The sequence below is a fragment of the Nematolebias whitei genome, chromosome 14 (genome assembly GCF_014905685.2).
Source record: "Nematolebias whitei isolate Nwh7 chromosome 14, NemWhi1, whole genome shotgun sequence".
Taxonomy (NCBI): domain Eukaryota; kingdom Metazoa; phylum Chordata; class Actinopteri; order Cyprinodontiformes; family Rivulidae; genus Nematolebias; species Nematolebias whitei.
In genome coordinates, this window is record NC_056511.1 from 38020689 (window position 1) to 38038211 (window position 17523).

The 17523-nt window shown below is 41.1% G+C and overlaps 1 protein-coding gene across 1 annotated transcript; it reads right to left on the reverse strand.

Annotated features, from left to right (window-relative positions):
• Nucleotides 1–3533: 3533 nt before the first annotated feature.
• On the reverse strand, nt 3534–17058 carry snx19a (sorting nexin 19a). The gene is made up of 12 exons (XM_037687521.1): nt 17030–17058; nt 14130–15626; nt 10291–10429; nt 10120–10220; nt 9921–10040; nt 9717–9835; nt 6831–6918; nt 6607–6748; nt 6272–6395; nt 4049–4233; nt 3876–3963; nt 3534–3796 (listed from the first exon to the last, which is right to left on the reverse strand). Exons 2-12 carry the CDS (start codon nt 15603–15605, stop codon nt 3667–3669), a joined length of 2712 nt encoding a protein of 903 aa, XP_037543449.1. The 5' UTR covers nt 15606–15626; nt 17030–17058; the 3' UTR covers nt 3534–3666.
• Nucleotides 17059–17523: the final 465 nt, after the last annotated feature.

The following is a 17523-nucleotide window of genomic DNA, read 5'->3' on the forward strand; positions in this document are numbered from 1 at the left end:
TATTTATGTTACATTTATAGCACTTTTCTGCTAATGATGAAAAATAATGAATATGATGATCCTTCAAGCCCATTATAATTTTATAATTTTGGCTCTAAATGTGAAATACTTGAGACAAAACAACTGTGAAGAAGATTTCTGAGAACCTCTGTGGAAACTAAAGTAGATGATGATTAACTGGTGTTCTATTTATTTAAACAGCGCCAGTGAAATATTTATATAAGCTCAGCAAATTATGCAAATCATAAACGCTAATTCAAGGTATATGTATTAAATTTTTGTTTGGCAGAGGAAGAGCCAAGCCAATGCACTGTATCAGGGCCATTCAACTAAACTGCTCAAGGAGCCACAGTTACTGAAAGCCCACAACTCAGGGGCCAGACATCTGTTTGTTAATCCGGGCCGTTGTCGATCAATCACACTGACATGATCAGTTTATCAGAACTCCCTCACAGTGAGAGAAAGAGAAACAACAACTTGTTCAAAAATAAATAACTGTGTCATCAGCATAGAAATGTAAGAATGCATCAGGGATGCTCTGACTTACATTTTCTTTGTAGATTGTAAAGAGGGTGGGTCCTAAGACTGAGCCTTGTGGTACACCATTGCTGACTGTTAAATAATGGGAGGAAATGCCATTATGTTAAAGACATTGCCTCCGATCTGAAAGATAGTTATAGAACCTACAAATTGTATGATCTGAGAAACCAATTTCTGAGAGCTTATGACTCAAGATGTTATGATTCACAGGGTCAAAAGCTTTAGACAGGTCTAAGAAAAGTGCAGCACAATAATCCTTAGCATCCAGTGCTTCAACAACGTCATTAAAAACCTTCAGTGAAGCAGTTGTTGTGCTGTGTTGTTTCACTTCACACAGACTCTCTCACTGGTACATTTTCATCTTTAAATCACTTCTTGGTCTGCTGCCTTCATACATCTCCTCCTACATGTCTCTGCGTGAGTGCAGCTACGGAGTGCACTCTCAGGACATTATTACCTGCAGTGTTCCCTCAGTGAGGACTGAACTAGGCAAAAGGACCTTCTCTTACTCTGCTCCTGTTTCCTGGAATATCTTACAAAAAGATATGAAGCTCTCGACCTTGACCTCTCTTTGTGGCTTTAAGAATCTGTTGGACTCCTGGCAGGGACCAATGCAGACATGTTCCTGTTTTTAGTTTTCTACATTCACCTTAGAATCTAGCAGTTTTTGTTACTTTTTTTATCCATCTTATTTGTAAAAAAAATAAAAATAAAAATCTGTATGCCTTTTTATAACCGTCTATTGTTGTCGCTGTTGTCCATTGTTGTCAACACTCTTTGTTGAAATCAGGTCTCTCTTGTAAATGAGTCCTTGGGGCTCAATGAGATTTACCTGTCTAAATAAAGGTTGAATGAAAAACACTATTGCTGAAACTGCTGCCGACGTCTTCCTAATTAGTCGATATCGCAGGTGTCTGCCGATTCCAAACAGCAAAAACCCTGTTATCATAAATCCAATTATGTACGCGTCTTCTACGTCCTCAACAGACAATACAGTCAGGCACATCATCTTCCACACACCCCAGGAACCCATGACATATCCAGCTGCGTGTGACCCTTAGGGCATGAGGGTTCTCCTGCAACCTGTCCCCTCATCGAGAAGATTTTATCAATTGCATTGAGAGGTCCGTAATGATTTATGATTTGGAAGATGTGTAAAGAGAAGCTCTGATATTCAGGACAAAGAGCAAAAGCAGGAGGAAGGCAGGAGAGGGAAGAAAAGCATCCGTCTTCGTCGAGGACAGGTCAGGAAATAAAGATAAACCTGTGACGTTGTTTGCAGATATTCACAAGCTTTAGCTGATATACTGACAGAGGTGGTTCAGGAAAATGAAATATATATATTTCCACATTTATGAATGCAGTTTTTAACCCTAAATCTGATGGAATAGTTTTCACTCCATCTTTTAGTGACTGTTGTAGCTGTTGAACAGTGTTGGATCTTTTTACCTCTCATTTGACAGATTGAGAGTGGAGACATGGACTAAGGAGCTCGTCACCCTTTCTTGGTCCTCAGGACATTATCAGGTCTGTGTGCCGGGTTTCCCTTTTCGACTAGAGAGTCTGTGTGAGGGTGAGGTGCTGGTCACGTTCAACTCTCAAGACAAGCTGTGGTTTGAAACCCTCCAGGTTTTCAGGGATGAGACAATAATTCATAAAACAGATTATCAACATTCATAATTCATTTTGCAAACTTTTTTCACTTTTCAATCTTCCTCTGTGCCTCGTCACATCGTAGTAAGACAATGATGAGAAAATTAAAAGAGCAATATCATTTTACTCTTGAACTTTAATGTAGTCTTTGAAAACCTTTTGTTTTGTTCCTGCTTTGTCAAGAGGACCAACAAGTTCATTATGGAAGGAGACTTTCCAGAAGTTTGTGGATATAAAGGCTAATGGTTTGTGCAACTGTCTTATTTACATATTTATTGACAGTATGTGATGTTTTATATCAAACTGTGTCACATTTTATATTGTCAGGGTTAATAAAGGTACTCATTGTAATGCCATGGTCCAAACAAAAGAGTAAAAATAAGAAACAAAACCTGAACAATATTTTCCAATGTTTATGATTAACATGTCTTTAAATAAAATAAAAAATGTAAGTAAAACTTGTGAATGCTGCTAACTACCTTGTACATATGTTCACTATGGAAACAGATCCATACAGACAGATGCAACAGATTCAACCAAGTGCTTTGTTTACGTTGAATGCATACCTGCATTTCAAAATGACATGTTATTATATCTATAAAAAACAACTGGACTAAACTATTTCAAATGGCACCATGTGATAGAGTTCAGAATAACATCTTTAATATTTGATTTTCATAGTTTACCACGAGTACCTTTATTTGGTAATTTACAGTATTTCACATGAGACCCACAAAATAATTTAATATGTTTTGTAAATGCATGATGAGATACATTATTCCATCCATATGTGTTATGATGGGTGTTGCAGGTCTTAAGTGTAACAAATAATTTTCAATAACAGTAATACACTATAATATATTATATTATTACTGTTTAGCATATACAGTAGTGCCTCGCTACTTTGCAGTTAGGGTTAGGGCCACCCCATGGCTCCACCATTACCACTGGTGGTGGATAAAATTGCTCTTTCTGCTCGCCAGGATCTGTCGCTCTGCATCACATCACACAAGAAAAAACAACTAGATACCTCTGTTCTGCAGCATAACTCTACCTATTTGAATATCTTGCACTAAAAACATTAAGGTTTACTTGTACTCTGTTCAATTCTAGTCCAGAAAAACACTCATCTCGAAAACGACAAACGTTCACTGTTGAATTCCCTGAGCGACAGAGGACGTCGGCGTACGGCTTGTTCTTAAAGCTCTTAATTTGACATTATATCTATATGACATAATTTATTAGAATCTTGGTAAGACTTTTTGAAGGTGTCTCATCAATGAGCGCATCATTCTCAGAATTTATATTCTAATTCACAGCAGTTTATAAAGTCTGGAGCCAAATTAAATCTTTCTTCTACAGAGGTACTGACTGTTGTACCATAAGCATGTGCCTTTATGAGCATCCCACATTTATCTACACGGCCCATTGTGCAGCGACTGTTTCCATCTGCGGGTACATTTCATGTGTTGATCACGTATGAGGACTGTCCCTCTCTGTGTCTTTAGTCAGGCTCTGCAGCAGAGACGTCTGGAAGGCCTCATCGCTTGACTCGGGGATGAGAAACTCCAGCAGCAGGTCGCAGACGCAGTAGATCAAATGTCTGCACAGAGTAAGGCACAGGCATGAAGAGAAGAACACAGAGACACAGATCCTGACTGTGGCCCAGTATTGTTGCCCACTTGTTTATCTGATGGTCCTGCAGAGAGGCCAGCATGGTCTCCAAGCTCAGCCTGTACTTCTCGCTGCCCAACATGTCAGCAATCAGCTCTGTTCACACACACAAAGAGAAAACACAGTCAGAAGCCATGCACAACCCAGCAGCTCCATCTCTGACTCCGGCTGATGTTTGTACCGGGGAGCAGCTGCATCAGGCAGTCCAAGCATCGCTCCTTTGTCTCCTCCTTCTCTGCTGCGCTCCGCTCGGGCCGAGGATGAGCAGGCAGCGTGCCGCCGGGCCACACAGTTTCCTGCAGCACTTGGAGGTAAATCACCCAGCATGGGGCACTGGTGAGGCGGGCGGCACCGACATCCAACCAACTGGGACAGAAATCAGTGCTTTCAGTGTCACATCACAGAAACGTCCATCTACTCTAACAAAGAGCAGTTTGAGATCAGGATAAACATGTTCCCAGAACCTGTGGCAATGTAAGCTTTGGGATTGTGTTTTGGTTGAAATTGTCTATTTAGATTTTTTTAAATTATTATTCATGTGAAGCTACTTCTGTAATTGCCTCTTGTGCTCAAAATGTTTCCCACATCTGGATGTCAAGGTGATTAAAAAAAAACACCTGAGCTCATTTACTGTATTTGCACATTTGTAGCATCAAATGCACAATTGCAGCTCTCTACCTTTAACTTGTGAAATTAATACAGCGCTTTGCCAAAAGTTGAAACCAATTTCTGTACGATTAGATTTGTTAATATTCTTTAAAGTACTCCTAATGAATATTTCATCAAGCGTTTTCAAATGACTGCTTTTACCCTTCATATCCAGTCCAGACTTTCATCATGACAACATATTGTGCAGTGTGTGCTTAATGATCCAATACCAGGTACAACGGCAGAGCCAGGGGGTGGCGGATGGATGGATGGATGGATGATGGTGGCCATCTTGGTTTATGGCGTGGCAATCTAAGTTTCAATAGTCCCCTTTCTTATGCCTTGATGCAACCACACACCAAAAAGAAAATTAGAACGTTGCTCCCCACCCCAAGTTATTCAGCTCACAAAACAGACGGACATATATGGAAGCTTCCATCTTGGATTTTGATGTGGCAGCCCATGTTTTAAAACAAAACTTTCTTATGTCTACGTAGCAACACACCAAAATGGAAGTGCCTCACTAATTTTTAAAGTTGTTGTTCTCACAACACGGACGGACGGATGAATGGACGGAGGGTATTTCCATTTCCCTTCATCGCTCCATGACAGGCGACAGCAAAGCGCTCAGCTGAATGTATCAAACACCCCCTGGAAGCCTGTGTCACATGGTGGACCTATTTTGGACTGGTCGTTTCTGTGTCGGTGAACAATTATGATAGAATCAGACCAGCGTCAAGATGCAGGTGTAAGTCTCAGAGTGAATCTGTGGCTGAACATGAAAGAAACGAGAAAGAGCAGCTGTCAACAATTTTATCAGGGATCGAGCAGGGCAGCCATAAACAGAGAACTCAGCCTTCAAACAAACCTGCAAGTTTTAAAGTTTTAACCACCCCTACCTTTATCTGCATACTTTATTCAACAAATGTGAGTGAAAATTTGAACCAACGCATCCAAATTCAGTTTTCTCTGCACCAAAGACATCGTCTGTTGATCTATTTTCAGTCACTCAGCTGTTTCCTGTTTCTGTAGGTAACCATGTGACCAGATCAGGACCAAACTCCAGGTCAGTCCACACATTAGGTGTTGGTAGTGTTTACTGCTTTAAAGCGTGTTTCCAGATCAAAACGTGATCATGCATTGACAGCCGACTCAGTGTTATGTTTCAGATATTAAGTCAGCATTAGCAAGCCAGCTAAGTCTAAAATGTGTTAGCTTAAGAACTCCTGATCTACTTTTTTAAGTTTTCAGCGATTAGCTTCTTTAGAATCAGCTTGCTGTTGATCTGCCTAACAAACTGTGTCGTTTGAACATTTGTCGATAGATTCAACTAAAGAAACGCAACAACTTGTGTCTTTGTGATGGGCATTTTGTAACAAAAAGCCTGAGGATCAAATTTAACATTCAAGTTGTCGGTTGAGTGTCGACACAGCCCTGGTTCATCTGCTGAGACGCCTTTTTACGCCTGAATGACTCATAGGTCAAAATTAAAATTTTCTTCGACAAATGGTCCAAGACTGGACAGAAAATGAGTGAAAAGCATCCAGAATTCAAAGAAAGACTTTCAGAAAGCTTCATTAGCTACAGCTACGACCGCCTCTGCTGTGATTTAACAATGAAGACGCCATATTGAATACAACGGTGCACCGCCATGGTATCAGAGTTCATTTATATTTGTTTTAGCAGATCTCTATGTGATGTAAAATATATGTGCAGTCAGAAAAAAAAATAAAAGCTGAAGAGGAAACACCCTTACTGCTCAATAAAGGTGCCAAAAAGCAGCCGGATGGCCTTCTGGATGTTCTCCGTGCACAGCCAACTCCACTGATCTTTCATGAGCAGACACAAAACGTTCAGAGCGGCGTCTGCCACAGCCGTGTCTGTAGCACACACGCATAAAAACACACAACAACCTCATTATTATAACATGTCTGAACATCCAGGTCAGAGACTGTAAGGACTAAACACACCGGTGTGGAGAGGAACTAGCCGAAACAGAGTGGAGAGTTGCTGCAGCTAAGTGTTGAAGCTACGTCACTGTTTCTACAACATGGGGGGCTGCAGGGGCCACACGACCAACACGGCCACAACCTGTCCCATGACTTCTGCCCGCCATCTTCCTGTCTTTGCCTTGAGTCTCGCAGCTCCGCATGGCTCTTCCTGTCCCGATCAGCCCCACTTCCTGCTCCCTGACAAACGTCTCCAGGCCGGACAGGGACATGCCGTTCAGGACCTGAACCACCACAAACAAACAGTAATAAGATGATAACGTGGTTTCATTCAGTTTATAAAAGAAGGGAGAAGGGGCGTCTTACTGCGCTGCCTTCACTAAAGCAGTACGAGACTTTAGGATGGAGGTCGGTCATATTCAGAGATGTAGACATTTTACTTGGAAACAACTTCCTGAAAAAAAAAAAAAAACAAAGTTATATGAAATAAATTCAGCAAAGTAATGAAATCATCTCAGGTTATGAAAGGATGAGGATGATGATGATGTGATACGTTTCTCAGTCTGTTTGCAAATATCTCATGAACCACAGGATGGATTTTAATAAAACTCTCATTGGATAAAAAAAAGTACAACCGATCAACTTTTTGGGTCTTCTCAATTTAAAATGGCCGCCACAGCTGATCAATCAAAATGTCTGCAACTCGGCTACAGCAATTGATCTAAAATTGAGTGTGGCAGTAATTGAGAATCGTCCCCAACACATCCTCTGAAGGCCAGCTGTTTGTGTATGGTAATGTTTAAGACTTTAGTTACATATAACTGTTGAACTCAACAATGTCTGTCAGCAAAATATCTCATGAACTAGACACGATTTAAAGAAACTCACAGAAATAATCATTGCATGTTCAACAACTGATTACATTATGAGCTCAACTCAGTTCAAACTATTAATCACAGCTAATTAACCTTAGCAACACGTATAAAGCAAGTACATTTAAAGATAATTAACTAAAATTTGGTTTGGTTGTAGCTGAGAGTCATCCCTAGCATGTACTCTGAGCACTACTGAATCACGTAAGACCTTTGTTTAAAACTTTGGCTAAGTAGGAATGCTAACTACAGCTGAAGGTTATTTATATTTATATAATGTATCATTTGGATTTAAATAATGAATGTTTATAATTTGGAACACAAGTGTTTTTTCTGGACTGGAATTAAACAGGGAATTCAAGTAGGACAATCAGTGGCGGCTCCAGAGAAATTTTTCTACAGGTGCTAAGGGGGCGCTAAGCATTTTACTGAGAGTGATATGAAGGATCATTTGTTCTTTCAGTTCTCAAGGTCAAGGTCAAGGTCAATGTGTCTTTACTGTCATTCACATCACATGTGGTACATGAGGTGGAACGAAACTATGTACACAGAGTCCCAGTTACATCCAACAAAAATACAAGTTGTAAAGAAAAACAGTAATAAGATCTAAGATATGAACTAAGAATCCACTAAACACTAATAATACAAAACAATGTGCCAAACAACAGCAGCACGAACATGAGTCTGTGTGAGCAGATGAGGACGAATGAACACAGCAACATGAAATAAATCAGCAGCATGAGATCAGCAGCATGAGATCAGCAGCACAACAATCCAGTGGCATCACGGTGATTTTTTTCAGAGTGATTTTTTTCACAGTCATTTTTTCACAGTGATTTTTTCACAGTGATTTTTTCACAGTGATTTTTTCACAGTGATAATCCTGACCAGGGATTCATGAGTCTAACAGCCTCAGGGTAGAAGCTTGTTGCAATAACGAAGGGTGAGATGGAGGAAGAAGGGTGACACCTTTTCCATCTCAACTGCACTACATTTGTTTTATTTATTTTTCATTCATTAAAGTGGGACACCAGCTGGTCAGTTCACTGACCAACAACTACTCAATTAATATATTCACCCTTTAATGATCAGAATCAGTCACTGAAGTAGAATCTGTTAATTACAGGGAGTTCTAGACCAAAACAAATGAATATTCATCTGAATGAAGAGACCAAAGTTTTCTTTAAAGTTTTATTACAAAAATAATCAAACTAAGAATCAACAACAATAATAAACAAACAATAATAATGAATCAATCAAGGCTTAATTCTCTAATCTAAGGTAAAATTGACTCTTTGAGCAGGAATTATTTCAGTTTTATACACGCATGAATTTAGACAAAGTTTGATTATTTTAATAAATAGTTTACTTTGTATTTTGGTTGAAAGAAGTTATTTAATGTGATCAGATAAAGTCATTTATTATCACTGCAAGCCAGGAAATGATTTATCAAGTTGCATCACCAAAAATGGCATAACCAGACCAAGAGCATCATGTCACCAGTTTTTGCTGCTTACTGGGTCAGTGTTGAGCGCATCACTTGTCTTTCTGGGGTTCTGCTGGTGGATCAGACCAGGACACACCAGGACTCACTGGGAACTGCCCAAAGGTTGCTGAACGTGCTGGCTCCATCCTCCAGCTGTCCAGCGTTAGCAGCATTCTCCATAGATGTGGAAGGATGGCAGTAGGCTTGATCCTTCCTCCAAATTACTGTATTGTTTATTTGTTGGTTGCAGTCTGCTTCCAAAAAAAATCCTCATTCTCTGATTCCTTTCTAGACAATTTGGGCAATAGAAAACGGTCCATTTTTGCATTTCGTGCACATTTCAAATGTTTACCGAACTTTCAGTAACTTGAATTTTCACTTGCAGTTCGAAGGTTCATTTCCGCGAGATCGGATTTTTTAAAAACTCAATATAATCATTGATTTTTTTTTTAATTTAGTTGTGTTTTGCGAGGATAATATCGCAACAACTACATATTAAAGAATATTAACTTAGATGAAAAAGAAAATAATCTGATATTTTCTTGGGGGTGCTACGAAGGTGCTATGACTTTTCCAGGGGGAGCTATAGCACCCCCTAGCTCCCCCCTGGAGCCGCCTATGGTAATATATTCAAGTGGGTAGGAGTTACACGGTGGAGAAGAATAGAATAAGTTGTTTGTTTTGCTTGTCCAAGGTAGCTCAGCTCAGTGTGTGGATGTCCAACACTAGGCGCAGTAGCGGAGCCAAGGGGTGGCCAGTGGTGGCCTTGGTGACCACAGATTAATCTTCAGCCACCCTACTGGCACCACTATTTTATAGTCAGTTTGTAATGATTCAGAACAAGATAACCTTTGATTTGTTTCAGTCAGAACTCTGGATGAATGTAGCTCTCACCTGTACTTCCTGTAGTCCATTATTCGTCCATCGTTGTCTCCGTCGACATCTTCCACTGGACTGAGGAGCTCAGGATGAGGGAAAGCTGTCCGCAGAGTCCCTAAAGCATTTTCCACCATCTTTGACAGAAAGTCGGAGAAAACGTTAGTCTTCCTGATTGAAAAACGACTTTACATCCAGTCTAGCTGTGTCTTCTTTAGTTACCTTATCAATTCTGGACTTGGTCAAAGGTTTTCTTTCAAAATAAGTGCAATCTCCTGAGTTCATAGCGAGGAACTCGTGCATGTCTTCACAGCTGACTATATCAGGAATGCTGCTTAACTGCTACATAAAGATAAAAAAGACATTTTAAAACGAAAACTCCCAGAAGTTCATGAAATCTGCCGTTGAAATTGTGAAGTACCTTTAGAAAGACATTCAGCTGGCTTTTACGAGCTTCAACTTTCTCACTGTCCGGACTGCCAAAGGAGAGTTCAGGGAATATTTTCTTTGGGCTTTTGACATCTGAAATGCAAAGTCCTGACAATGATGCATCATCTCTGAACATTTTAATCTAAAGGGGATCATTTCTTACTCTTGATTAATTTCTTGAAGTCCGGCCTCTCCTCCAGACGTGTTTGCAGGTTGAGGAACTCGCTGTATCTGCGGTTGACGGTGTGATGGACTGAAGGTCGCCCGGTGTCGGTGTCGTCACCATCAGCCACCGTTTCAAACTGTAAAACACAGACACGGGCCTCAGCTCAGAAAACTGTTGAAAAATGTTGAAACTCCTTTAGTTGTGATTACTTTGAATCACTGTGTCATTGTTTTAATGATCTTATGCAAGATGCCAAGGTCCATTTCTGTGTGGAATGTGTTAGTTCTCTTCTAACAGCTTGTATTAGTTGAACCGCTGCATATATTCTTCTCCATTTCATCCCAAAAGAGTCTCAGTGTGGTTAAGGTCAGTCCATCCATCGATCATTGTTCACTTGTTCTGGAGTCAGGTCTCAGGGGCAGCAACTTGAGCAGGGAGGCCTAGACATGTCTTTTCAAAGTTCTTTTAAAGTTAAACTGGGTTTCTTAATCAGAAACAGATCCTGTCTAACTCTGAACGCTAGGAAACGCCTTGTAACTGCAACTTTCCTTCCCTCCATTGATTACGGGGACATTATTTACATGAACGCTCCCACAAGATCCCTGCAGATGTTGGATGCTGTCTATCACGGTGCACTAAGAATCATAACTGGCTGTAACTACCGTACCCACCACTGCACCCTGTATTCACTGGTTAACTCGTCAACAACTTCACGCAGACTCTCCCATTGGTACATTTTCATCTTTAAATCACTTCTTGGTCTGCTGTCTTCATACATCTCCTCCTCCATGTCTCTGCGTGAGTGCAGCTACAGCGTGCACTCTCAGGACATCATTACCTGCAGTGTTCCCTCAGTGCGGCCTGAACTAGGCAAAAGGGCCTTCTCCTACTCTGCTCCTGTTTCCTGGAATATCATGCAAAAAGATCTGAAGCTCTCAACCTTGACCTCTCTAAGTTTCTTCATACATCTGTTAAGTTCCTGGGAAAAAAAACAATGCAGACATGTTCCTGTTTTTAGTTTTCTACACCACCTTACAATCTAGCGGTTTTTGCTTTGTTTTTGTTTTTTATATCATTTTCTTTCACTTGTTCTTCTCAATTTATATGCTTTCTTTTATGATTGTCTACTGCTGTCATCACTCTTTGTTAAAAACAGGTCTCTCTTATAAATGAGTCCCAGAGGCTCAATGGGACTAATCTGGATAAATAAAGGTTGAATGAAGGAAGATCCCAGGCTGGGATTTGAATCGGCAACCTTCTTACTGAGAAGCAACGGCTCTACCAACTGAGCCACCCTGCCGCCATCACTCAAACAAGCTTTTTATTTAACATAAACATCTCACACTGCACAAAGACAATTGCTACATCAAGTTTGTTCGCCAAGTTTTTATAAAAGTTATGAATAAAGACATCCGTGCCACACATAATTCGCAGAGCATCACGTCAGTGGTGCTGAGGTTTTTTCCACAACTCTTGATTCTGCACTGCTCGCTGTACTCTGAAAGCTTGCTTGTGGGCTGGATGTGGTTGGCTTCATCAGTGTCATTAACGGCGTTGCCTCAGGTGGAGGAGTTCAAGTGTTTGGGCTTCTTGTTCATGAATGATAGATCAATGGATCAAGGCCTTGTCCTCAGTAATGAGGGTGTTGCTTCAGTCGTCATGGTGAACAAAGAATTTAGTCAGACAAAGCTTTGGATTTACTGGTCTGTTTAGGTTCCAACCCTCACCTGTGCTCATGAGGTTTGGATCATGACTGAAGAATGAGATCTTGCTGCTTCTGAAATGAGCTAGGGTGGCTGGGCTCAGCCTTGGAGGCAGAGTGAGGAGCTCTATCATCTGGGGAGAGCTTGGAGTAGAGCTGCTGCTCCCCTGCATCAAGTGGAGTCAACTGAGTAGGTTCATCTGATTAGGATGCTTCCTGGACGCCTCCCTTTGGAGGTTTTCCAAATACAGTATGTTCCACTGGGAAGAGGTCCTGGTCAGACCTAGAAGGTTCTGGAAGGATTGTGCATCTTCTTTTGGCTGGGAATGCCTTGGGGTCCCCCAAGAGGAGCTGGAGAGTGTTGCTGGGGAGAGGAAGATCTGGGTTTCTCTTGTGGACATGTTGTCTCCACGACATGACTACAGATAAGTGGTAGAAGATGGAGATGGATATATTTGTGTTTACTAATACCAGCTGGCTATGGCATCCATCTTGAATTGGGTTGAGTCCAGAAGTTAATCAGATGTAGAGATGCATCTAGTAACTTTACTAAAAGTTTCCTTAAAAACTATCCAAAAACACTGGAGCTATTTTGTGTATGGCTGCAGGCGATGGCATTTCTTTTAAAATGCAAACTGCTGATATTTTTTGACACAGATGATCAGACGTCAAGTCCTAGTACAAAACCTTCCAGCAGACATGCAGTTAGGAGTAACTTATTCTTAGACGGAATGAAGTAGTTTATCTATTAGTGGACATGAAATGTTTTTAATATACTCCTCAAATTAAGTCTTTGTTGTGCCATTTTAATATGAATTCCAACAAACTTGAACTTGTTTTGAATTTAATGAAGATAGAAGTTTTAATTCATCTCAAGTCAACTGTTGAGCTCTCGTGTTAATACCATAATGACAAGTTTCTAATTTTATCTTTATATGTTGTTTGACAGTATAAAATGAGTGATTTTCCCTCTGCCAATTTAATAACATAATTTGTAACCAAATTACCAGTATAATCATATACATATCAATGACAAGAAACAAGATCATGAGCACACGGAGCAACAAATTCAGAACTGTGGAGGTAGGTAATGTGTTTCTTCTTTTGATTGCACCCTTTTCAGGACAAGTCATCCTCCATCTCACTCTGTCCTCTGCATCTTCTGTCCTCACTCCAACTACCTCCATGTCCTCTCTAACTGCATCCATATATCTCCTCTTTGTATTTTTCCTGGCAGCTACATTTCTAACATCCTTCTACCAATATACCCACTGTCCTTCCTCTGGACATGTCCAAACCATCTCAGTCTGGTCTCTCTAACTTTATCTCTCAGTTGTTCAACCTGTGCTGTACCTCTGATGATCTCATTCCTAATCTTATCCATACTTGTCACTCCTCAGGAGAACCTCAACATCTTCATTCCTGCCACTTCCAGTTCTTTCTCCTGTCTTTTTGTCCATGTCCCTGTCTCCAGACCATACAACCTAGCTGGTCTTACCACTGTCTTGTGAACCTTTTTTTGACCTTTGCTGCTACCCTGTTCTCACAAATCACTCCTGAAAATTTTCTCCATCCACTCCATCCTGCCTGGACTCTTTTCTTCACCTCTTTACCACACTCCCCATTTTCCTGGACAGTGGACCCCAAGTACTTGAAGTCCTGCACCTTTGTGACCTCTGCTCCTTGTAGCCTCACTGTTCCATCGGCCTCCTCTGTCTTACTACGGCTGAATTTCATTCCTCTTCTTCAAGTGCATACCTTTACCTCTCTATGTTCTCTTCCACCTGTTCCCTGTTCTCACCACATATCACAATGTCATCTGCAAACATAATAGTCCGTGGGGATTCCTTCCTGACCTCATCTGTTAGTCGGTCCATCACTAGAGCAAACAAGGAGCTCAGAGCAGATCCTTGATGCACTCCCATCTCCACCTTGAAGCTATCTGTCACTCCTACAGTACATCTCACCACTGTCCTGCTGTCCTCATACATGTCCTGTACTAGTCTAACATACTTCTCTGCCACTCCAGATTCTCTTACAACACTACAGCTCCTCCCTCTGTACTCTGTCTTTTATTTATACACGATTCAAATTTTTTTCTCAAACAAGACGTGATAGTTGCATCTTGTATTACCTTCACAGTGTAGAGGGTGTAGGAATGTGAACTGTTGCTGCGCTGTTCTTTTACGTTGACTGTTCCAGATATGTACACGTTCTGAATGTTCACGCAGGCAGCCGGGCTGTTAGAAAAATCAAAGTTGAAGGAGTTCAGGCAAAGCTTCCTTCGAGAGGAAGCTGGAGATTTCTCCTGGGTTATGCCGGCCAGCCACAACGATTCCTCAGGTACCACCGCCTTTGGTCCAAGAGTTCTCAGAGAACCAAAACAACCAGAGACTTCCTCATGGTTTACAGGGAGAAGGTGGCAGAGGTTGGCAGTAGGACCACAGTCACAGAAAACTCCTCTCATGTCATTTCTTGAGTTTGACTGGATAAGAGAGTCCATGGAAACCACTTTGGACCCTGATGACTGTGGGTAGTGGCCAGATGTGAGCGTACAGCAGTTCACTCTGTTGGGTGTGTTCAGGCCTGTGTGGCAGCTGGGTGTTTTCCCTGCACATGACAGGCTATCCATGCTGCTTCGAGACGAGTCTGTTCCAGAAACTGTGCTCTGACTCTGAAGGTCCTCAGCCTCGGAGGAGCTTGTGTTGCTAAAAGTTGCCTGATTGTAAGCAGACAGTGACTCGCAGGTGGTCCAGGTCTCGTGCTGGATCTGACCACTGTATATTGTACCCACATCAAATTCCTGCGGTTCCCTAGATTTGGTGAAAATGTCCACGATGGTCTGGTTGAGCCAGTCAGGGTCAGATATCCTGTTTATGAGCGGCAGCAGCACGTTGCAGGTGATTAGCTCTGTAACCATGTAGCCTCCAGTCTTGGTTTCCATCTGAGGATACGGGACGAGGACATGAAGCACAAGGTTCACTAGAGCTCTGGAGTAGTTGAGTTCAGCAGTTGCATTGCTCACTGCTGGATGAGGGGAGTCTACTTCACTGTAGAGCTGCCACAGGGTAATGTTCTCCTTCTGTGCTGACTGGATCTGCCGTACCGTCATGTAGCTCTGCAGGTGGCAGCCGTACAGCTCCAGCAGCTGTTCAACCAATGCTTTCCTGTCCACTCGCTGCGCTCGCTCCTTCAGCTCCATCACTGACTCCAGCATTGAATTACACACAGCACGCTCAAACTCTCCCTCCACCTCAGGCAGCAGAGTCCTATACCATGAGGACACAAAGTCCCGCACCGCTTTGTGGACTGCGCTGTGAATCTCGTGGTTCAGCCTCCGCTCGTGCTCGAGTGTATCCTGAGGTGGACAGACCTTACCAAGGGGCAGAAAGTGTTCCAAGTGTAGGAAGCTGTTAGCATCCAGTGCTGCCCGTGACCCAAGCCAACCTCCAAGAACCACCAAAAGGCTGGTGAAGATGCAGAGCAGCCAGACGTTCACCAGGAGGTGGAAGAGGATGAGCCACGTCAGCAAAGCTCCGAGTCCCAACAGCCTCTTCTGCCCCAAGAACTCAGGTAAAGTCCAGTTACCAGAACTCCCAGAAGAAGGCATTGCAGAGCGCCTGTAGATACTCTACAGAAAAACCAACAAAAACCTTGTGTTAAGGAGTGTTTTGTCATCATATGGGTCAGAAACTGGAATTTTATTGTTTGCATCATAAACAGAGTTGAAATTTTCCCAACAGTTCAGTTCTGGTTCATCTTCACTCATGTTGTTTCTGCTGTTTTTCCCCAATCAGTTGTTTGAGTGCAATGCTTTTTTTAAATCCTGTCAGAAAATAGTGAAAACATTCATTTCCTCCAGATTGTAAGTAATCAATACCTTGTTATGAACTGATAAAACCCAATCCCACCTCCTTTTGTTACTCAACAACTGTAGCAACATTCGTACTCTCCGCTCCAGCACATGTATCCCTAAAGCATAATCTTTAATAATCTTTAATAATCTTAATAATTCTTGGGATGAAACCTGTGTAACTTTATGACTATTCAAAGATATATATTTTTTATCCTTTATCTGAGAAAATACTGAGTCTTGGTGAAACAACCAGTTTCTGTACGGCTATGTTTCCAGCTATTTCTTGTTATGCAAGAATGTTTGGTCTGATCGCCACACCCATGCCTCCAAAAGTACACCCAAGAAGAAATACTCCTGGAGCTACACACACAGAATACTAAGCTGGTCTGTGTGTTTCTAACTCCCTGAATGGTAAAGCTCAAATAAACCATTTGAAAAGCACCCAGAAACTCCTGATCATTTCACTGAAGTTTACTGATAACAACACATTTAGTAAGTTTCCTCCACACCGTCTATTGCAACATTAGATGGTGCAGAGGTCTATGAAGTGGCGTTAGCATGAAATGCTACGAGATTTTGCGATCAGAACTGTCTTAAAGCAGCAGAGATCAACTTTGGTCTAAGCTTTGTTTGAATTAGCCTTTAGCTTGTCCGCTCATTGGGACACAAAGCTAATTCTCCAAACTGAGGATGATCAAAGAACTTTCTTCAACAGGTAAGATATTAATTGTTCATAACGTTCCACAAAACCACACTTCAAAATGGTTGGAATATCCATTTAAGATTGTTTATTTTATGCTAACATACTGCTTTTATCAGTTAAAAATACACAGCAACAGGATGTAGACATTACAACCATAACTTATTTAATTCTAAGTGCACATGTGGGTCTTCAAATAATCAGCTTAAGAGTCTAGCTAAAGGTATTTTTACACTATAATTGTTAATATTACAAAGTTGAGGTAAGTTTTTATGTAATTGCGGCACAGTAGTAATAAAACGATGCATGCAGCTCATTCTGCAGACGACTTCATAGAAACTGGAGTCAATTTAAACACATGCAGCTTCCTGAAATGAAGCACAGCTCAAAAGGTGTTTTTGTATAAAACACAGCTTAATTTAAAGAATTCAACATCTTGTTATACTTCTGTCTAATTAATAAAAACAATCTACAGTACCTGACATGTGTAAGTGCGTAGTGTCCACCTCCTCCTGTATCACGACAGGCTTTAATCCTCCAGCAGAGATTATCTGCAGAGACAGGAGTCCATATGGGCGTTTAGCTGTGAGCTGTCAGGTTAAAGGGGCTAAACATAAAACTGTCTGAAAATACACTTTGGTACAAACAGTTGTGCTTAAATATTCACTTATCATGAGCATCAATGTCATATTAAGGTGGGACTCTTAATGAATAGAAGAAAAACTTAATGAAGTATACAATATACAAATTAAATTATTTTTATAAAATATGTGCAAAAACATGAATTTAATGTTGATTTTCATCAATCCACACAATATTAAAAATGCATAGCCTATGGCTCATATATATATTATCCTTAAGTGTACAAGGATGTCTAAATTAGTCAATACATGATGTTGTAGCATATATGAGTGGATGCAGGAAGGGGGACAATGCTCCTCACTTTACTACACTTTGATTGTTTTGCACTCA

Excerpts from the sequence above, each read along its gene's own strand:
- snx19a (XM_037687521.1), bottom strand. The coding sequence starts at position 15,605 with ATGCCTTCTTCTGGGAGTTCTGGTAACTGGACTTTACCTGAGTTCTTG. Across the intron at positions 10,221-10,290 it reads CTTCAAGAAATTAATCAAGA|ATGTCAAAAGCCCAAAGAAA; the intron begins GTAAGAAATGAT and ends TTTGCATTTCAG. Across the intron at positions 6,749-6,830 it reads GCTTTAGTGAAGGCAGCGCA|GTCCTGAACGGCATGTCCCT; the intron begins GTAAGACGCCCC and ends GTGGTGGTTCAG.